The sequence below is a fragment of the Capricornis sumatraensis genome, chromosome 17, assembly GCF_032405125.1.
Source record: "Capricornis sumatraensis isolate serow.1 chromosome 17, serow.2, whole genome shotgun sequence".
Lineage (NCBI taxonomy): Eukaryota > Metazoa > Chordata > Mammalia > Artiodactyla > Bovidae > Capricornis > Capricornis sumatraensis.
In genome coordinates, this window is record NC_091085.1 from 11,687,263 (window position 1) to 11,710,262 (window position 23,000).

At 41.4% G+C, this 23,000-nt stretch overlaps 1 protein-coding gene across 1 annotated transcript in view; it reads right to left on the reverse strand.

The window, feature by feature from the left end:
• Window positions 1-15,410, reverse strand: part of MND1 (meiotic nuclear divisions 1) — a 76,354-nt gene extending 60,944 nt beyond the window's left edge. Inside the window, exons 1-3 of the mRNA XM_068990273.1 lie at window positions 15,369-15,410; window positions 6,429-6,486; window positions 2,719-2,867 (exon numbers count right to left, since the gene is read on the reverse strand). Coding sequence (XP_068846374.1) covers window positions 2,719-2,867; window positions 6,429-6,486; window positions 15,369-15,392 — 231 coding nt within the window. The 5' untranslated portion in view covers window positions 15,393-15,410. The remainder of the gene's footprint in view (window positions 1-2,718; window positions 2,868-6,428; window positions 6,487-15,368) is intronic.
• Between the last annotated feature and the right edge of the window lie 7,590 nt (window positions 15,411-23,000).

Below are 23,000 nucleotides of genomic sequence, written 5' to 3' on the forward strand. Positions count from 1 at the left end.
ATGCAAGGGAATCTGGGAAGATTAATGTTTTTTGCTCCTTCAACATAGTAATGTTTTCTTAGTAATGAAAAAGGGGACAATGTTTATTGGACAACCAGAAATAGTTGCCAAAGCTGTTCATTTTATTTATGGTAAGACCAAAAATACTACAGGAGTTTAGAGAAGGGCAAGAACACAGTAAGCTAAGGGAGCTTGAGAAAGCTTCTGAGGAGAGACATTTAGAACTAAGTAGAAAGGAAAGACGAGGGAATTTTCAAAGGGGATAACAAGAACAAAAAAAACATGAAGACAGGAAAATGTAATTAGGCCTAAAAAGAAATCACCTTATATAAAGTTTTAATTGCATAAGTTAAAAAAACTGCTGAGTGCTGAATACGTATGTTATTTCCTAGCAAGGAAAAAATGTAGCATCATAAACAACAAGGTCTTACTGTGTAATATACTGTAAGGGAAAAGAATCTGAAAAAGAATACACACACACACACACACACACACACACACACACACACACATATAAACGTGAGGTTATCTTCTGAGGTCAGCAATGCCAAGTTGGGCGCAATGTTTGAAGCAGCAGTATCCCCACCAGAAAGGCTTCATGGTATGTCCTGGTAGGAGTTTGGCTGTGTACCTTCCCTCAGTTCCTGCCTACTTTTAGAACTGTGTCCATCCTTCCCAGTGATTCTGCAAGTCCATCTTACATCTTTTAATAAATTTATTTTCTGCTAATGTCAACCAGAGCTAGTTTGTGTTGCTTGTAATTAAGAACACTGACTTTATGGTTCCCCATAAAGTTGAACACAGGAGCATCATTTTAAAAAGTGGTGTTTCAGGAGGATTTTCCTGTGAATAAACACAATCTCACACAACCTTCAGACAGAAATGAATTTACTACTGTTAATTAACTTTTCCTGTTACTGTTACCTTCCAGAAAATCAGGATTCTTCCTCCCTTCCCAAAAAAAGTCCACAGTACTTTCCCTAAAATTTCACCCTTTGCCTATATAGTAGAGTCCCATTTTATCTGTGGTTTCAGTTCCCACGGTTTCAGTTACCTGTGGTCAAGTATAGTGCGAAAATATCAGATGGAAAATTCCAGAAATAAACAGTTCAGAAGTCTTAAATTGTGTGCTATTCTGAGTAGCGTGATGAAACCTTGCCCCGTCCTGCTCCATCCCACATGGGACGTGAGTCACTCCTCCGTGCAGCGTATCCTGCCTGTTACTCACTTAGCAGTCATGCTGGCTAAGTCATACTGTCATGGTATCACAGACCCTGTGCTCACGTGACCGTTATTCTACTTGATAACGGCTCCAAAGCACAAGAGTGCTGATGCACGCAGCTCAGATATGCTCGAGAAGCTGCAAAGAGCTTCTTTTAAGTGAAAAGGAGAAAGTTCTTAATAAGGAAAGAAAAAAATCGTATGCTGAGCTTGCAAAGACCTCTCTCCCTGACACTGTGAAGAAGGCGAAAGAAATTTGGGCTAGTTCTGCTGTTGCACCTCAAACTGCAACAGATACAGCCCCAGGGCATGACAAGGGCTTCATGAAGATGGAAAGGGCACTAAATCTGCACAGTAAGATGTTTGGAGAGAGAGACCACATTCACATTGTTATTGCTGTAGCTGTCCTATTTCACGACCAGTTGTTGTTCAGATCTTACTGCGCCTAATTTCTAAGTTAAACTGCATCACAGGTATGTATACATAAGAAAAAACGTAGCATGTATAGGAATCAGGACTTCCCATGGTTTCAGGCATCCATTGGGGGTCTTGGCATGTATTTCCCCAGATAAGGGGGGGACCACTCCATTCTAAGTTCTACATGATAATTCATGCCATCAGTCTTGTAAAGGATACAAAATAGCTCATCAAAATGTGATGGAATCTTGAACTACACTCTTGGAAACAGCCAAGAGCTCCTTTAATAGCTGAATGAGTAAACAAACTGTGGTACATACAATGGGATGGAATATTATTCATCAGTCAAAAGAAATGAGCTACCGAGCCACCAAAAGACATGGTGGAAACTTAAAATGCACACTACGAAGTGAAAAAAGCCAGTCTTCTTTCTTCTGAAAAGCCTGCAGACTATAATGATTCCAACCAGATGACATTCTGGAAAAAGCAAAACTTTAGAGACCTTAAAAATAAGTTGTTGCTCAGGGCTAGAGGAGAGAAAAGGATGGAGGAATAAGTAAAGCAAAGGAGATTTTTAGGGCCGTGAACTACGCTGCATGATGCTATTATGTTGGATACATGACGTCCGTAGATTTGTCAAAACTCAGAAGGCACAACACAAAGAATGAACCTCTAATGTAAACTAGGGACTTTAGGGAATAATAAGGTATCACCACTGGCTTGTCAACTGTGACCGCTGTATCACACTAATACTGGATGTGAATAGCAAGGGAAACTGAGTATTTGGTTGCAGGGTCATGGGTGTATTTGGGAACTCTCTGTACCCACCCATAAATTTTTCTGTAAACCTAAAAAGAACTAAAATACTAGAAAACAATATCATGGCATGTGAGATGAGAGTTAGAACATTCTAAGGTCTTTGCTCCCCTTGGAAAAAATGAGATTTTGATTATCTTTAGACTATGAATCAAATAATGCACGTTAAAAATTTAACAGAAACCACTAAATAGGAAGAGGATTAAACAAAACAAATTTCTTTCTTAAAAAACAAATCTATTATTTTAAATTGTGGTGGCCTACCTGAGAATCCAGAACCTCCAACTTACGTTTCCTGGCGTGAAGAGCTTTACTTGGAAAAGCCCAATAATAATTAGATGTTCCAATTCTCTCACAGTCAACCATACCATCATCAACCAAGCTTTGAAGGACTTCTTTTACTGACATAGCAGCTAAGAGAGATAAATTTTAAAGACTTCATATTAAGACACATCATATATCAAATTAAAGGCTAATAACTGGGGAAACACTTGCAATAAATATTATAGATTGAGTTAATAAGTTAATAAATAAGGAGCTTTTAAAAATAATTACAAAAAAGGCAAACACTCCAAGAGAAAAACAAAATACATCAATAGGCATCTATAAAACATGCATGGGCAATATACAAGAAAAGTGGTCAAACCATCTAATAATTGAAGAAATGTAAAATAAAGCATGAGATAGGATTTTTTGACTACTTAAAACACTAAAAATTATAATAAAGGATACAGAGATGTAAGTACTCCTCAACATTGTAGAAAAATGTAGCAAGAACAGATTTATGCATAACTCTTACATAGAAATTCCACTTTCACAAATTTAGCTAAAGAAAATAATGCTTAAGGATGCTCGTTAAATCACTGTTTTTCATAGCAAAACCCTGGAAATTAGTACAATAATTGGACTCTTAAAAGAATATTCTGGATAAATATACTATGCATTCATTAAATTTACTTTATAAAATATTTAGTGGCTTGGATATATGTACATCCAAAATGTACTGTATAGAAAACTAGGTTAGAAGACAGTGTTCAGTAATGTGACAGCAGAGATGGAGAATGGAAGGTTAAGAGGGAAAATTTCATTTCCTTCTTTTTGCTCATTTTTCTTATTTTTTTCCAATAATAAACATGCATTACCTTATTTGCTAAGGAAACTAAAACTACTATAAAAAATTAAGCAATAAATAAAGAAAGAAACTAGATGTTATAGTCAGGGATAAGACTGAAAATCAGAAAAGAGTTTTAAAAATACCATGTAAAAATACAAAGTCATATTTCACAAATGTTTTTTTTTTTTTTATTAAATTTTAAAATCTTTAATTCTTACATGTGTTCCCAAACATGAAACCCCCTCCCACCTCCCTCCCCATAACATCTCTGTGGGTGATCCCCATGCACCAGCCCCAAGCATGCTGTATCCTGCGTCAGACATAGACTGGCGATTCAACATATTTCACAAATGTTTGAAATTCATAGACAATTCTTACTTTTTTTTTTTTTTTTTTAAGTGTTTATTTGGCTGCATTTGTTGGGCTGGTCATGTGGGTGCCCCTAGGCATGTAGGACCTTACTTCCCCGACCAGGGATTGAACCCTAGTCCCCTACATTGCAAGGCAGATTCTTAACCACTGAACCACCACGGAAGTCCCCATTCTTACTTTTTATTAATAGAACTACACCAAGAAATTATCCATAGAGTCCATTTAAATTTTCCCTAGAGCAGACCCTTAAATTTAATAAAATCCATTAAAAACTTAAAAGATTTAATAAAAAAATAAAATCTCCACCAAATGCAAAACATTCAACCTCATTTATTAAAAAAATACAAACTGAAATGTCAAAGACTTCTAGAAATGATAACAGTTCTGAGAAATGAATTTGAGCATAATAGCCTTTCCTGAAGGCAATTTAAGAATCCATTTAAAAAGCCTGAAACGACACAAGTCTCTTTTTCTACTCTATTTCTAGGGACATTTCCTAATGAAGTAATGTGTGGAAAAAAGTTTTCGGCAAGGGGAAAGGAAGGGATGAAATAGGTGGAAGCGCACAGAGGATTTCTAGGGAAGGGAAAATACTCTATGTGATATCATAATGGTGGATCCGTGTGCACAAACCCACAGAAGTGCACCACACCAACAGTGACTACTAATGTGAACTATGGATTCAGTGTGGCCATGACGTGTCTATGCAGGTTCATCAACTGTAACAAACGCATGATGGTGAGTGGTGTTGATAACGGGAAGCTATGTATGTGGGGGGGGCAGGAAGTACATGCGAAACACTGTACCTTCCTCTCAGTTTTGCTATGAACCTAAAAATACTCTAAAAAATAAGTCATTTAGAAAAAAAATTAAGAATGGCATGCTACCTATCTTAACATTAGCAAGAAAATTTGGGAACACATCTAGATGGTCAACAATAGCTAATGGGCTAAGCAAATTATGGCACAGTGGGTGGTCACAGAAAAAATATTAGGAAATGCAGATGCTGTAAATCATTTTTTTTAAAGCAAATTACATAGGTAGACGATACAACATTATATGAAAAAATACATGAACACAAAACGGTATTTGCAGCATGGCTTCCTCTCAGAGAAATGGACAGATATGTAACACAAACACAGCTAAACAGAAGCTCAAGAATAAGACATCATAATATACCATGTTACCATTTATATAGTGGAATCTTACCCAGCCATTAAAAAAATGAAATGATGCCCTTGCAGCGACATGGATGGACCTAGAGACTGTTACACTGAGTGAAGTGAGTCAGACAGGAGGAGAAGCATCGTATGACACCCCTTACACAAATGAGCTTACAAAACAGAGAGGCACAGAGGCAGAGAGCGAACTGACGTTGGCCGCTACACACTGTTCCATTTAAAACAGATGGTCAGCAGGAGCCCACTGCAGAGCACGCGGAACCCTGCCCAGGGTTATGAGGCAGCCTGGAGGGCCAGGGGGTCTGCGGGAGAGCAGGCACATGCATGCAGCTATGGCTGAGTCCCTCTGCTGTCCACCTGAAACTACCACCACCTGCTAACTGGCTATACGCCAACACAGAATGAAAGCTTAAAAAAAGGGGTAATCTCAGTAGAGGGATTGTGAACAACGTTATTTTCATTATATTCTTTATATAACTTCCAAATCTGTTAAACATGTATAGCTTATACAATCAGAAAGTAAGGTTTAAAAAATATATATATCATATATAATGGGTTAAGAGTGACTCCTCAAAAGATAAACCCCAGAACCTCTGAATGGCAATCTTAATTTGGAAAAGGGTCCATACAGATGCAATTAAGGATCTCATGATAAAATCATCCTGGATTTAGGGTGGGTCCCAAGAGACACATGTCCTTATAAGACACAGAAGGGGAGAGAAAAAGGGGGAGGCCATGTGAAGGCAGAGGCAGGGATTAGAACGATGCGTCTCTAAGCCAAGCACTGCTGGTAACTACCAGAAGCCAGGAGAGAAGCGTGAAGCGGAAACTCCCTCTGAGCCTCCAGAAGGAACCAACCCCGCTGACACCTCTACTTCAGATTTCTGGCCTCCAGGACTATGAGAGGATAAAAGCTCCATTGTGCTAAGCCACCAAGTTACGGTAATTTGTTACAGCAGCTTTAGAACACTAACACAGCAGGTAAATCCCTTTAACAAATACCAGAACACACATGAACAGTTTTACTTCTTTTGAAGTTAATTATACACATAAACGGGCTTGTGTATAACTGTGTGTATGTATACATGTGTGTGTGTGTGCATACAGGCATGCATGTATATTCCACCTTAGTTTTCCTAGAGCAGATACTCTGAACACAAGAATCACGGTCATGGCCCAGAAACATTATATAAGGACTTTAACAAACATTCTTCATCTCTAGAAATTTATGCTTCCATGACGTGAAAGATTCGCAGGAAAGATGACCGGTATCCATCAAAATATTCTGGCACATCTTTGATACTTACTAATGCCTTTTTCTTTGGGAGCAATCTTCTCCATGTCTTTTAGTTGAAATACATCTTTCTGTTTAAAAGAGTTAAAAAAACAATGAAAAACATTTATTTTCTACTATATATTTATATTCACCATAATTATGCTTATAAAATGTTGTATTAGAAAACTATGCCTGGAAATGAACAGTGTAATAGAATCAAGAATTATAGAGCTAGAAGAAATTGTAATTATCTTGTTCAGTACCTTCAACAGAACTTAAAACAGACAGATTTTGCATAAACATACAATCCCTTTAAGTAACTGGAGGGCAGAACATAAAGAACATCTTCCCAATGAAGTGTAAAATCTAGTTATGATGAATCATTTGTTAGCATGAGATAGCTGGCTTCTCTGACACTCTGACTTACAGAAAACACAAATAGTGCTTTGCTTAGTATAGACCATTCATCGCAGCTTTAGCAGCTCTAACTAAGACAGACAGCTGTCGAGGTTTGTTTACATTCAAGGTTTCATGGAAGAGCTACCCCTAAATAAGAAAATCATGCAATTCATGGCTGCCTATCAATCATTAACCTATGCATGCTACATGTCCACCACATGCAAAGCAAACATTGTGGGGAAGATATACACACAGAATACTCAATCTTACGGCTGGAAAAACAAATCTATGCAGAATACTCCTTTCTTCCTATAATAAGCTTTGGTTGAACTGCTCAAAAGAACTTGGATAATACAAGTGAAACATCTGAAAAGACTGAAGTATTCAGTAATTAGAATTATTGTGATTATTGTTATGGAAGTCTGGGATCTATTTCTCCCAATATAAACTTGAAATGATAACTTCAATAGGATGGAAATCAGGCATCATAAATTTAAAACTTATGCTCATTCAAGGGCCCTATAAGAAACTGAAAAGATGAGAAGAAAATATTCACAAAACATACCTAACAAAAGGACAGTACCCCAGAAATACAAGCCCCGCAAAAAAAGATGGACCAACAGATGGATGAAGGAATGGACAGAGGAATCTATATGATAAAGCAAGTGGAGTATAAAAAGAACAGTACCCCAGAAATACAACCCCCACAAAAAAGATGAGCTGATAGGTGGATGAAGGAATGGACAGAGGAATATATATGATAAAGTGGAGTATAAAAAGAACAGTACCCCAGAAATACAGCCCCCGCAAAACAGATGAGCTGATAGGTGGATGAAGGAATGGACAGAGGAATATATATGATAAAGTGGAGTATAAAAAGAACAGTACCCCAGAAATACAACCCCCACAAAAAAGATGAGCTGATAGGTGGATGAAGGAATGGACAGAGGAATATATATGATAAAGTGGAGTATAAAAAGAACGGTACCCCAGAAATACAGCCCCCGCAAAACAGATGAGCTGATAGGTGGATGAAGGAATGGACAGAGGAATATATATGATAAAGTGGAGTATAAAAAGAACAGTACCCCAGAAATACAACCCCTGCAAAATAGATGAGCTGATAGGTGGATGAAGGAATGGACAGAGGAATATATATGATAAAGCAAGTGGAGTATAAAATGTTAATGGTGGAATCTAGAGTGGGCATACAGGTATTCACTGTGAAATTCTTTCATCTTCAATTATAAAATGTTGGACAAAGTAACTTCATCTCAGTACACTTAAGATTTAGTAAATTCAAGAAAATACTAAGTCATTGGCCCTATTAATAGATTGTGAAACAAAATTTTGCACACCTGGGATCAACTATTAAAGAAAGTTCTGTAGAGTCTCAGAGAACATGCAATAACTTACTAACTTTAGGCCTTTTATGCATTAAAAAAATCAATTAATCAAACCTATTTGCAAATACCTTAGATTCTCTGGAAAAAGAACATGAATGTATTGAGACACGTGTCTACATGTGGTCATCAAGGAACAGCCCCAGACATACCAACTGCCCCACTGGGGTTGCTGTGTAAATAAATAGGCTTGCAAAGAACTAGCCTCAGAACTGAAGTGTGGTCATTTAAGAGAACAAAGAAAATGGTCCCAAGTAAATATTGGTTCTCCCCTACATTAAACAGTGATAATAAAGAAAAGAACACAACGGTTCTAACTTTCAAAATCAAAACTATGAATAAAGATACCACTGAAGACACACAGTTATACTACTAAATTAACTTTTAATTAAGCACTTATGCCTAGGCATCGTAATATTTTACAGATTATTTCATTTAATCCTTATACCAACTCTGTGAAGCAGGTAAAGTGAAAGTGAAAAGTGAAGTCGCTCAGTCGTGTCTGACTCTTTGCGACCCCATGGACTGTAGCCTACCAGGCTCCTCCGTCCATGGGATTCTCCAGGCAAGAGTGCTGGAGTGGATTGCCATTTCCTTCTCCAGGGGCACTTCCCGACCCAGGAATCGAACCCGGATCTCCTGCATTGCAGGCAGACGCTTTACCGTCTGAGCCACCAGGGAAGCCCATGTTTACATAAACACACATAGACATGACCAAAACCACAAGAGAAATTTTTATTAATCTAACCTTAGATTTACTTTAAAAAACCTACTCTAATTATTTTACCTTTTACCCATTATAGGAATAAAGCACTATATACGCAAATAACGAGATGTGCTGCATTGATAACTCCTTGTAAAAGGAAATAAGAATGTCATTGGATTTACCACAAATGGTAGGCCTTTCTGATATTATTCCTATAGAAAAACATACCACATTTTAAAAAATCCTACATTATAGCTATCATCATTATTTGCATCTACCATAATTATTCCTACCATTATTTAACTGATTTATATGTGTGACATTAACTGATGCAAGCTTCCACAACAAGTCAGGGATAGGGTTAAGAACTCTAAATCGGAGTCAGGTACAATCCAGGAAGAAATCACTATGGTGAGCCTGATATTAAAGACTAAAGTTTTCTGGCAAGAACGTGAAAAATGAAATTTTATGGCATCATATTTAGTCTTTCAGAGCCTCAAGGTAATATTTTATACTGGATATTACCCAGCAGTATTTGAAAATTTGCAGATTATACTATCTTTCAATTAAGTTGCCAACATAATGCTATCAAGTGAGGCAGAGTGTGTGCATACGTATTAATATGTATGTGTATGGAGGCATCCTTATACACATATGGAGAAACCGTTAACACAAATGAATGATCACCAACCGACTTGGAAATGAGAAGTATACAACTAAATAAAGGAGTCTGGTGACACACTCCACACTGAAGCAGACCGAACGTGATGTCCACGTGTGTGCCTGTGTGCCCACTCACGTCCAGCTCTTTCTGACCCTATGGACTGTAGACCACCAGGCTCCCCTGCCCGGGGGGTCTCCCAGGCAAGAATACTGGAATGGGCTGCCATCTCCTCCTCCAGGGATCTTCCTGAGCCAGGGACTGAACCTGGGACTCCTGCATTAGCAGGTGATTTCTTTACCACTGAGCCACCTGGGAAGCCCCTGCTATCCACACTGAGGCGGAAATCTCAGGGCCACTGCAATGTTAAACTATAAAAACAGTATGTTTTTTTCTATTTTGTTCAGTAATGCATCTAGAACCATGCCTGGAAATTAATGGATGCTTATTTGCTGAATGGATTAATTAATCCACGTTTCTGACTTTGATACCTGACCATGGAAAGGGGACAACAAGATAAGCCTTTCAGAGACAGAAAAGCATCAGTGTCCTCCTTAAGGGAAGGCCGTTGCTGCCTTATTTATCCTTGTTACATTAGCATCACAGGGAAGAGGTACATGTCTAATACACATTAGCAGAATTAAAATTAATTCAGCGGTGTATTCTGTGGAAAACTGAGAAAATAGAAGAAGTGGCTGACGTGCTCCTTCCTCATTCAAAGTATCCACTCTGCTAGTATGAGTCGCATTTAATCACTGAAGAAAAATAATATATAAGCTCTGAACTATCATCACGCTATATGGAGCTGCCCATAACTGGGTTAATAAAATGTAGGCACTAATTTATATATTAATTTAAATATGAATGTAGTCAAGAGACTTAAGGCTTAGGTTACTTCGACATTTCAAAGAATACTCCACTTTTCAGATGTGGATGACATCTGTAAAACTCAAAGGTGTATAGTTAGTGCCACAATTTTGGAGAAAGCTGTGTTCCTGACTGAAACCTTCTGAAGTTTAGAAGGGTAATACGGGACACATACAGTGTACGGCAGAACACTGCCAGTTCATATCACATATGAACATTTCTGCAGCAAAATATACAAATATTCAGATAAACAGTAAATGTGACTGTCTTATGTTAGTCAGGATTAGGTTTGGCTAGCTTGTTAAAGCACTTTTTAGTTTTCAGGGCTTACTGGGCTCTTTTCTGTAGACAAGGGAATGTAGATTTATTTCTTACTTGTTAACCCAGCCAGAAGCTTCGTTACAAGTGTATCTGTAGCATGTTTTTTGCCTGTCTCCCATACTCCAAGTCTCAAGTTAGTTTCTGTAAAATACCAATCTACAAGTTTAAATAGGCTAGACCTATGATGTTAAAATTACTGAACTATTTGTACAGCTTGTTATCAACAAAAGGGGGTAACAATTCATGGCAGTTATTTCTATGCTATAGTTGTAGATTTACAAATCACGTTATAATTTTCTTTGCATCAATATTTGACAACTGAGGCACAACATACTTTGACATCATTTGATGACAAAAACATCTAGAAAGCACTGTTATCAGTAATTAGACATTAAGGTCATCATAAATTGTGGAAAAAAAAATCAATTGTGTGTTTTAAAATCTAGGATTATATGGCAAAAGTTAACCCTTGGAACCATTCCCTCAACAAATCCTTGCCCAGGTCAGTAGTACACCACAGTGTTTAATGATGCTGTAGCTAGACACCCAGGTTAGAATCTTAGCTCCATCATCTACTAGCTCTAGGGAAAATGAACTAAACTTCCTACACCTCTGGATTCTATAACTATAAAATAGGGACAATATAACGCAATGCAAATTGGAAGTGGTCAAACAAGAGATGGCAAGGGTGAATGTCGACATTCTAGGAATCAGCGAACTAAAATGGACTGGAATCGGTGAATTTAACTCAGATGACCATTATATCTACTACTGCGGGCAGGAATCCCTCAGAAGAAATGGAGTAGCTATCGTGGTCAACAAGAGTCCGAAATGCAGTACTTGGATGCAATCTCAAAAACGACAGAATGATCTCTGTTCGTCTCCAAGGCAATATCATAATTATCCAAGTCTATGCCCCAACCAGTAACGCTGAAGAAACTGAAGTTGAATGGTTTTATGAAGACCTACAAGATCTTTTAGAACTAATACCCAAAAAGGATGTCCTTTTCATTATAGGGGACTGGAATGCGAAAGTAGGAAGTCAAGAAACACCTGGAGTAACAGGCAAATTTGGCCTTGGAATGCAGAATGAAGCACGGCAAAGACTAATAGAGTTTTGCCATGAAAATGCACTGGTTATAGCAAACACCCTCTTCCAACAACACAAGAGAAGACTCTACACATGGACATCACCAGATGGTCAACACTGAAATCAGACTGATTATATTCTTTGCAGCCAAAGATGGAGAAGCTCTATACAGTCAAGAAAAACAAGACCAGGAGCTGACTGTGGCTCAAATCATGAACTCCTTATTGCCAAATTCAGACTTAAATTGAAGAAAGTAGGGAAAATCGCTAGACCATTCAGGTATGACCTAAATCAAATCCCTTATGATTATACAGTGGAAGTGAGAAATAGATTTAAGGGTCTAGATCTGATGGATAGAGTGCCTGATGACCTATGGAATGAGGTTCGCGGCACTGTACAGGAGACAGGGATCAAGACCATCCCCATGGAAAAGAAATGCAGAAAAGCAAAATGGCTGTCTGGGAAGGCCTTACAAATAGCTGTGAAAAGAAGAGAGGCAAAAAGCAAAGGAGAAAAGGAAAGATATAAGCGTCTGAATGCAGAGTTCCAAAGAATAGCAAGAAGAGATAAGAAAGCCTTCCTCAGCGATCAATGCAAAGAAATAGAGGAAAACAACAGAATGGGAAAGACTAGAGATCTCTTCGAGAAAATTAGAGATACCAAGGGAACATTTCATGCAAAGATGGGCTTGATAAAGGACAGAAATGGTATGGACCTAACAGAAGCAGAAGATATTAAGAAGAGGTGGCAAGAATACAAGGAAGAACTGTACAAAAAAGATCTTCATGACCCAGATAATCATGATGATGTGATCACTAATCTAGAGCCAGACATCTTGGAATGTGAAGTCAAGTGGGCCTTAGAAAGCATCACTACAAACAAAGCTGGTGGAGGTGATGGAATTCCAGTGGAGCTGTTTCAAATCCTGAAAAATGATGCTGTCAAAGTGCTGCACTCAATATGCCAGCAAGTTTGGAAAACTCAGCAGTGGCCACAGGACTGGAAAAGGTCAATTTTCATTCCAATTCCAAAGAAAGGCAATGCCAAAGAATGCTCAAACTACCGCACAATTGCACCCATCTCACATGCTAGTAAAGTAATGCTCAAAATTCTCCAAGCCAGGCTTCAGCAATACATGAACCGAACTCCCTGATGTTCAAGCTGGTTTTAGAAAAGGCAGAGGAATCAGGGATCAAACTGCCAACATCCGCTGGATCATGGAAAAAGCAAGAGAGTTCCAGAAAAACATCTATTTCTGCTTTATTGACTATGCCAAAGCCTTTGACTGTGTGGATCACAATAAACTGTGGAAAATTCTGAAAGAGATGGGAATACCACCTGACCTGCCTCTTGAGAAATCTGTATGCAGGTCAGGAAGCAACAGTTAGATCTGGACATGGAACAACAGACTGGTTCCAAATAGGAAAAGGAGTATGTCAAGGCTGTATATTGTCACCCTGCCTATTTAACTTATATGCAGAATACATCATGAGAAACGCTGGACTGGAAGAAACACAAGCTGGAATCAAGGTTGCCGGGAGAAATATTAATAACCTCAGATATGCAGATGACACCACCCTTATGGCAGAAAGTGAAGAGAAACTAAAAAGCCTCTTGATGAAAGTGAAAGAGAGTGAAAAAGTTGGCTTAAAGCTCAACATTCAGAAAACTAAGATCATGGCATCTGGTCCCATCACTTCATGGGAAATAGATGGGAAAACAGTAGAAACAGTGTCATACTTTATTTTTTGGGGCTCCAAAATCACTGCAGATGGTGACTGCAGCCATGAAATTAAAAGACGCTTACTCCTTGGAAGAAAAGTTATGACCAACCTAGATAGTATATTCAAAAGCAGAGACATTACTTTGCTACTAAGGTCCACCTAGTCAAGGCCATGGTTTTTCCTGTGGTCATGTATGGATGTGAGAGTTGGGAGTGTGAAGAAAGCTGAGCACCAAAGAATTGATGCTTTTGAACTGTGGTGTTGGAGAAGACTCTTGAGAGTCCCTTGGACTGCAAGGAGATCCAACCAGTCCATTCTGAAGGAGATCAACCCTGGGATTTCTTTGGAAGGAATGATGCTAAAGCTGAAGCTCCAGTACTCTGGACACCTCATGCGAAGAGTTGACTCATTGGAAAAGACTCTGATGCTGGGAGAGACTGGGGGCAGGAAAAGGGGACGACAGAGGATGAGATGGCTGGATGGCATCACGGACTTGATGGACATGAGTCTGAGATGGTGATGGACAGGGAGGCCTGGCGTGCTGCGATTCATGGGGTTGCAAAGAGTCAGACACGACTGAGCGACTGAACTGAACTGAACTGACTGATAATGCAATCTGTTACTTCATGAGGCAATTTTAAGGATTAAATGAGCTCATATGTGGAAAGTACTTAGAACAGTGTCTCCCCTGCATTCCGTTAGACTCTATTATACTGTTACCCTGTTTTAGCAACATCAAAACATTAGCATTATTCTTCTGCTTCCCTGAATTAGAATCTAAGCTCCATCAGGGCATGGCCTTTGTCCATCTACTTCACTGTTATGTCTACAGATTCTAGAAGAGTTTCCCACCTTGTTCTAAGGCCTTAATACATATTTTGGGGCTATTACTATTAATAAATCTCATATCCAGATATAAGTGAACAATACACAGCAGCATAATTAATGTGAGAAAAACAAGATGTGAGACCAAGCAATAACACAAGTTTCTTCTGTCCACAACTTCTCTGATCATCTGCTTAGCAAACACCACCCTTCCCATTTTAAAGGTGCTGTGAAGCCTTTCCTGCGCCATCTGCATTGAGACTAAGGTGGCCCTCTCATGCTCCTGCAGTGTTTGGCATAGGAGTCCATTTAAGGAACTACCCTCTATACTGTAAGGGAGATTCTTGTATATGTATAAAAAAATCACTTTGCTGTACCTCAAACTAACACAACACTGTTAGTCAACTATGCTCCAATATAAAGATTAAAAACAAAAATATGGTTCTAGAGGGTAGGGCAGTCTGGATAGAAAAGTGACAGTCGCTCAGCCGTGTCTGACTCTTTGGGGTCCATGGAATTCTCCAGGCCAGAATACTGGAGTGGGTAGCCGTTCCCTTCTCCATGGGATCTTTCCAACTCAGGGATTGAACCCAGGTCTCCCGCATTGCAGGTGGATTCTTTACCAGCTGAGCCACAAGGGAAATCCAAGAATACTGGCGGGGGTAGCCTATTTCTTCCCCAGGGGGTCTTCCTGACCCAGGAATTGAACCCGGGCCTCCTGCATTGCAGGCAGATTCTTTACCAACTGAGCTACCAGGGAAGCCCCTGAACAGAAGAGACTCCACAGACACTGGGATAGGGTTCTTCCATGCTCCACAGCCCACAGGAACCACAAACGTTGGCTGAATTTTACTCATTCTTCAGGAAGTTGGTTGGTATTGATTTCTAGTGAAAAAGGTACAGTTAAGACTGGATGACATATACTTAAAGAGAAAATTGCACAAAGTACTAAAAATCTTAAGGGAAACAACTTACCGTCTCATAAAATATCTCCATCATGCGGGTTCTCTTTTCCTCTGCACTTAGTCCTTTTTTCTTCGACTAAAGTACAAAAATTAAGCATAAAAGTTAAACAGTTAATTGCTTTAAAAACGAAAAACCAATGCTTTTTAAGACAACTTGGTTTGAAACATTATTAGAAATAATGCACGGTCTTGTCTGAGACAAGAGGGTTAATAAATCTCATGGCCAGGCCTTGTGGTAGGTGCTGCCACTATAATAATAACAACTGTGGCTGAGACAGTCTGGCATTTTGTAGAAATTCAATATGTATCAAATGATCAATAAATCACTGCATCTACCTTCAAAAGAGTTAATCTCTCAAAGAAAATAAACAGCCATACAATGCTTCTCATTGATGAACAGGTACATGCATAAACTGCTACCCAAGACAGAATGAATTAATTCTACCCAGGAAAGAAGGGTTAGCTCGGAAGGCAAGAGATGAGTGGGATTTTGGCAAGTTGAGAAGCAGTGAGGAGGGTATCCTGGACAGACCGCACATAGGCACAGGGTTATGGAAGTTCATGGAATGCTCCAGAGAGACAAACACTTAGGGACGCTTATTAAATGAATGAGGGTGTAAGGGAGCGGCAGATGAGATGAGAGAGATTGCCTGGGGCCAGATTATGGCAGGCTGACTGTCCAGTTAGAGAGTAGACTTTCCTCCAGGCAACTGAGGAGCGACAGGGCACTTTCTAAAGCAGGGAGTCAGAGTACCGTAGCATTGTGGAGGGCAGGCTGGAGGAAGGAAAACATGCACGTAGAATATGAAAGCCTACCTCAGGCGATTATTATCCTACCCTTTAGCCAACCTGAAGTTAAGATAATTAAGATGTAACTGAAATGTACTGCTAATAATAAATTTTACTCTATATTTTATAGAGAGTATATACCTAAAGATAAAGTCTGATTTTTCAAAAAACCCTATTTCCTCAAAGCAAGTATTTACAGAAAATAACAGAGAATGAGAACCATAATCCCTAGCGCTCTCATGTAATATTCCACATCAATGTTTCTGAAGTAATCTGCATCTTTCTCAAAAATTGCATGGGATTATAAGGGAATATGGGCTTCCCAGGTGGCGCTAGTGGTAAAGAACCCACCTGCCAAGAGATGCAGGTTCGATCCCTGGGTCAGGAAAATTCCCTGAAGAGGGCATGGCAACCCACTCCAGCATTCTCGCCTGGAGAATCCCATGGACAGAGGAGACTGGTCAAGAGTCAAGACATGACTGAGCGACTTAGCATGCATGCACACACACATGCATAGGTGTATAAAAACTGCTTAGTAAGAACTTTAAAATAGACCACTTAAAAAGCACACATAAATAAATCAATAATAATAAATCTACCCAATCAAAACCTGCATCAGAAATGAAAGCCAACACTAGACAGGGAAAGGAATTTGGAATTGTCGTTGTGAATGCATTCCAGAATATACGGCCTAGAAACACACACACTCACTTTCACAGCAAATTATCCAGTGTTCCTTGATGATTGTATAGGTAAAATAAGTAGCCTCAAAGTTAATATTTTTCTCTTTTTCCTCTGTCCATTCTCAAATACTGCAGTTCCCCAGGTCCATTCTCTATTGATCCCCTCATATGCTTCCTTTGATCTTACCTGTTTTCATGCTAAGACCTCAAATCTTTACATCTGTGGGCTAGATGGGGGCCTCAACTCCAATCACATTTAATCACTTGCCTGCTGAACAGCCTCAAACTTGGGAGGTCTAAACTGACCTCTTCCTCTCTCACACCTCCTCCCAAACCTGCTCTTCTGGATCTTGAGTTCAGTTAGATGCCACTTGTTACCCAAGCCAGAGGCCTGGCGTCACCCTAGGTTCCTTCATCTCCACTTCACAGACAACCAGTTACCAAGCCCTGCCAACCTCCGCGCTGAGCTGTTTCTCCACTCTATGCCGTCTGCTCCATGCCTCATGCCTCCGCCTAAGCTCAGGCCCACTTTAGATCTGCAGGCTGCTCACCACACTCTGTCCCTCCAAGGCCACACTTCGTGCTGTCGAAAAGCAAATCTAACGATGCCTTTCCCTCGCTTAAACCTTTTCAGCGGCTCCCAACCATCCAGGAGCATCCCGTCACCCTCGAATGACAGACAAGGCTCTCACAGGCCCACCCTCCACCTCAAATTCACCAGAACGTGAAGAGCTCAGCAAGCTAAGCCGTAATGCAAAACTACTTGTAGTTCTCCCCTGGCAGCATGCTCTTTCCCATTTCTGTGCCTTTTTTTGGTCCTGTGCCACAAGGCGCAGCTGGTGTGACCTGGGACTGAACCTGGGCCCTCTGCAGCGAAAGTACACCACTGGACCACCAGGGAATCCCCTCTGTGCCTTTTACAAAATGCTGTTCTACCTAAAACACTTTCCTCTCATGCAAATCAAAACCACAGGGAGACGCTCACCACACCTGTCAGAACTGCCGTTATCAAAAAGACCGCGAATAACAAATGCTGGTAAGGACGTGGGGAGAAGGGAACCCACGTATACTTCGGTGGGAATGTATACTGGTGCAAAAACTGTGGAAAACAGTACGGAGCTTTCTCACAAACCTAAAAATACAATCCACCAATTCCACTCCTGTGTGTATATATCCCAAAGAAGTACAAATTCAAAAAGATACACACACCCCAAGATACACGCACCCCAATGTTCACTGTAGCATTATTTACATTTGCCAAGACATGGAAGTAACCTGTGTTCATCAAGGATGAATGGATAAAGATGTGGTATACACACACACACACACACACACACACACACACACACAGATTGTTATGACTCGATCATAAAAAAGCAGCAACATGGGCCGACTTGGAAGGCTAAGTGAAATAAGTCAGAGAAAGAGAAACAATATACGATAACACTTAAATGTGGAATCTAGAAAATACAACAAACTAGTCAACAAAACAAAAAAGCAGCAGACGCCCAGATAAGGAGAACAAACTAGCAGCTGCCACTGGGGAGGAGGAGGGAAGGGCACACAGGACTAGGGGACACGGGGTTATTATGGGATTACACGTGCCCTAGGATTGAGAAAATGGTTTTCTCAGCCTAGAATCTGGGGGTTAAGTTAGGGGCACTGCGGGGCTCCTAGGGCTTCAGTCTGTGGCTGCATCACTGGAGAAAGATCCAGTGCTTTAGAAAAGGCTCCTAACACGTTGGTGTTATAAACTGCTCCTTGAGAGCCTGGGCTCCACAAGAATTTGCCACGCAGAGGCAGGCAATGGGGAGAACCTAGCAGCCTGAGGTCACAGTTTGAGGAAAGCACTTATCACCCAGCTCAGCAGCTTGTGAAAGTGACTCAAGAAACATGGAGGAGCTCCCCAGGTGGCACCAGTGGAAAAGATCCTGCCTGCCAATGCAGGAGACACAGGACACCTGGCTTTGTTCCCTGGGTCGGGAAATCCCCGGAGGAGGGCCTGGCAACCCACTCCAGTGTTTTTGCCTGGAGAATCCCACGGACAGTGGAGCCTGGCGGGCTACGACACATGGGGTGGCAAAGAGTTGGACACAACTTAAGTGACTTAGCATGCACACATGTTATCATCCCTTAACACTGGTTTCAGGCTAATTTATTCATCACTCTCCTTAAACACTACAAAGAATGGTTATTACTAACCATGGTAGGAGAGTATCATGGCCAGAGTTAAAATAACTAATGTAAAAGGATGCCACATTACTTCATATTTAGAAATTTCTCCAAAAAAATCAACAAGGGCTCACGTAAAATTTAAGATTAAAGAAAATCTCCTGATAGTATAAGTTAGAGATTCATTCAACACTTGACTTTAGGAAAATGAAAGGAGTCTTCTCTTATTATAAGTTAAAAAAATCCTAAAGTCAGGAATTCCCTGGAGGGCCAGTGATTTGGGACCCAGCGCTTCTACTGCAGGAGACAGTTTTGATCCCTTGTCAGGGAATTAAGATCCTACATGCTGTGCAGTCCAAAAAAAAAAAAAGAAATCCTAAAGTCAGCCCTGTTGATCACTAGTAAAATTTTGAAAAATTAAAAGTAGATAATAGCTGCTGCCCTCAGAAGTAGCAGACCACACCACGTATCTCCAATTTAAAAAATGTGCTTGGACTTAAAACAATTGTCTACCCTGCAAGCATAACCAAACTGAAGCAAACAGCTATTAACAACCAGGAAAAAGAAAGGTTATCTTTGTATAACACTAAACTTATTTCTTGGACTGCAAGGAGATCCAACCAGTCCATTCTGAAGGAGATCAGCCCTGGGATTTCTTTGGAAGGAATGATGCTAAAGCTGAAACTCCAGTACTTTGGCCACCTCATGCGAAGAGTTGACTCATTGGAAAAGACTCTGATGCTGGGAAGGATTGGGGGCAGGAGGAGAAGGGGACGACAGAGGATGAGATGGCTGGATGGCATCACTGACTTGATGGACGTGAGTCTGAGTGAACTCCAGGAGTTGGTGATGGACAGGGAGGCCTGGTGTACCGCGATTCACGGGGTCTCAAAGAGCACACGACTGAGCGACTGAACTGAACTGAACTGAAACTTATTTCTTACTGATACATGAAAAGTGGGAAACATGTCTCTTACAAAAAATTTTGTTTCATGTTTCTCCATTACCAGAGGTAAACATCAGAAAAGAGTTAAAGGCACATTAAACCATTTACTATTAGAAGGCGATGCAGGTGTACAGTTAGTCGGTAAAAAGACAAAAACAAAAAGTTAACACAGTAGTCAGCTGTATCTGGCTAGTAACTATAAACAGAAATATATGAGGGCGCACTGGTACCAGATTTAAGTGTGTGCTTGTTTGGCTTCCTACATCAATTTATGCCCAGGTGGCTGGGCGTTAGTCTAACCACAAAGAAGCCGTTATCAGTTATGATTACATCTGGACAACTACCTTCAAATAAACACTGAACAACCTAGATCCCCATCCACCACTAGCTTGGCAAAATAACGGCCACTTAACTTAAATACGATATTAAAATCTTTGATCCATTTCATTAGACGTTGATTCTCTGCCAAGAGAAGGTGGGGGGCAGCGAGAGTAGAAACTCTGAAGGTTTATGAAAATGATTTGATGAGCAGAAAGACATTAAACTCGCAAAACAAAGAGATGGTTTGGAATCTAACCAAAACTGAATTCACTGGGCCACAAGAAGGTCATGTCTGACCAAGTCAGTGCAGTTTCATGAGCGTGCTCTGCCGTGTCAGACTCTGTCACCCCGTGGACTGCAGCCCGCCAGGCTCCTCTGTCCGTGGAATTCTCCAGACAAGAACACTGGAGTGGGTTGCCATTCTCTTCTCTGGGGGTGGGGTGTCTTTCCCACCTAGGGGTCCAAGCCGGGTCTCCTGCATTGCAGGCAGATTCTTCCCAGTCTGAGCCACCGGGGAAGCCCGGGTGCTTCCCTAATACAGCAACTTTGGAAGTGAGTCCTGCCCTTCAGTAAAAAAGGTGCATTTTCACAGAAATCCTCTAACTGGCATAAAGTGGAGAGTCTTTAGGTCACTTTAGAAATTGTGAGGAATTCTGAAATGTGCTCTACAGGCTACAATGCACAAAACCATTAATCGTCAGGGATCAAGCGAAGCCCTCGCGCCCTCAATGCCGCTTCCCCCAAGGCTCTCAAGCGGGGGCGGCGCCGTCTGGAGGCCGGAGGCGGGGAGCCGGGACACGGCTTCTGAAGCGACTCTTGGCCTTGCTGACAGACTGCTGAGCCTGCGAGACACTCGGGGCACGTTCTCGAACGCTCCGCGATTAATCTAAGCCGCCCGGGAGGGCGCGGGGGGCACGAAGCGGGGTCCCGGCGCTGCATGCCTGCCTGGACTGGGGCAGCGGCAGCCGGAAAGCGCGGGGCGGACGCGGCGTGTGGCCCGGCGGGCGCGCCGGCCCCTGCAGCCACCCTAGGAGCCCGGAGCCGGCCAGGCCGGGGCCTACACGGCCGGAGGCTTAAGCGGCCGGGCCGCGGGGAGGAAGGGGCCCGGGACGCGCGCCCCGGCTCTTACCATGGCGCGGGCGGCTGGTCTTCCGGCGGCGGGACCCGCACGCGGCGAGGGGCGGGGCCGGCTCGGGCGGGTTTGATTTTGGCGCCGACACCGCCCCGCGGGCGGAGCAGCGAGGGGGAGGAGGGGAAGAAAGACCAGCCCTCGCTCCTGCGGCGCGCAGCGACCCCTGGCGGCGGCGGCGGCGAGCGGCCGCTCGGGTGGGCGGGGCCCACCCTGAGGGCGGGGCCTGCTTGGTTCCGCCCGTCCGCGCTCTCGAGGCTGGCCGACAAGCTCTCGCAGCTGCTTCCGTCTTTTCCGTCCTCGGTGCTGAGTGTAATGCCGGTTTTTTTTCGAGGAAGTCTTGAGCCCTCGCCTTTGACGTCATTCTTCATTCAGCGGAAACCGCCCCAAGTTTGTCTTAAGAAACTGATTCCTTTTGGCCGCTGGGCAGGAAATATTGCCTCCGTCCATCCGGATTTGCCTGGTCTGGGGCGGATTTTCTTTCCTGTTTTAATTTTATGCCCCAGCTTTTAGCGCTATCCACTACTTTTCCAGATTTAAAAAATCCCCTTGTTTATGTTTGCCTTTCTTTTAGGTTTTTTTTTTTTTGATACAAGAGAATGAATTTCAACAGTCAAAAATAGGCTACCTCATTACTTGACAAGGTGCTAGAAAATTAACTCAGATTTTTCAGTTATTCTGAAAATTGTATTATCGAGCCATTTTAAAGTATGATGATTTCACTAGAAAGAAAGGAATTTGTTACTAAAATAGGAATTTGCATTGTAATAGGGAAGAACCTTTGAATCTTATTATAAATTGATAACTAAAGGGATGTTGCCTATAAGCTTAACTAGGTATAATGACTCATCTGTGGGAAACTTGCTTCCCAGGTAGTGAGCATTAAACTAGAATACCAATGTTAAGCTCACTGGAAACCTGACCAGATCCAGCTGTGAATGACTGCAAGAAGGAAGAAATGAACACACCCCTGGTGACTCTGCTTGCAGTGCAGGAGACCCAGGTTGGATCCCTGGGTCAGGCAGGTGCCCTAGAGAAGGGAATGAATGGCAACCCATCCAGGATTCTTGCCTGGAGAAGTCCGTGGGCAGAGGAGCCTGGTGAACTACAGTTCATGGGGTCACAAAGAGTCAGGCATGACTGAGAGACTTTCCCGCTTTCCAGAGGCTGATGGAAACCAGGAAGTGTTTGACTCTACTCCCTCTCCTTTTAGAAAAGGAACCTGAATTCTAACTAAGGCACGATTGGTCTTTGGGGCACAAGCCCACCATCTTCTCGGTTTGCTGGCTTTTTGAATAAAGTCATTTTATTGAATAAAGCCAATTTCTCGCCCCAACACATTGTCTCTTGACTACTGGCATGTTGTGCAGTGAGCAGTATGAGCTTAGATTCAGTAACAGCATCTCCTGTTCCTTCTGATAGAAGCAGGATAAGGATAGATTGAATTACTTAGAGTTCCATTAATTTGTTTTTTCCTATCCGAGTTCAGTATAATTCTGTTGATTTAATAAAAGGCTATCCATTTAGTGTTTTAATATTAGTACTAGAAAATGTATAATTAATGCACCATACCCTAGATTTTTCAAGGGGTACAGTGATAAA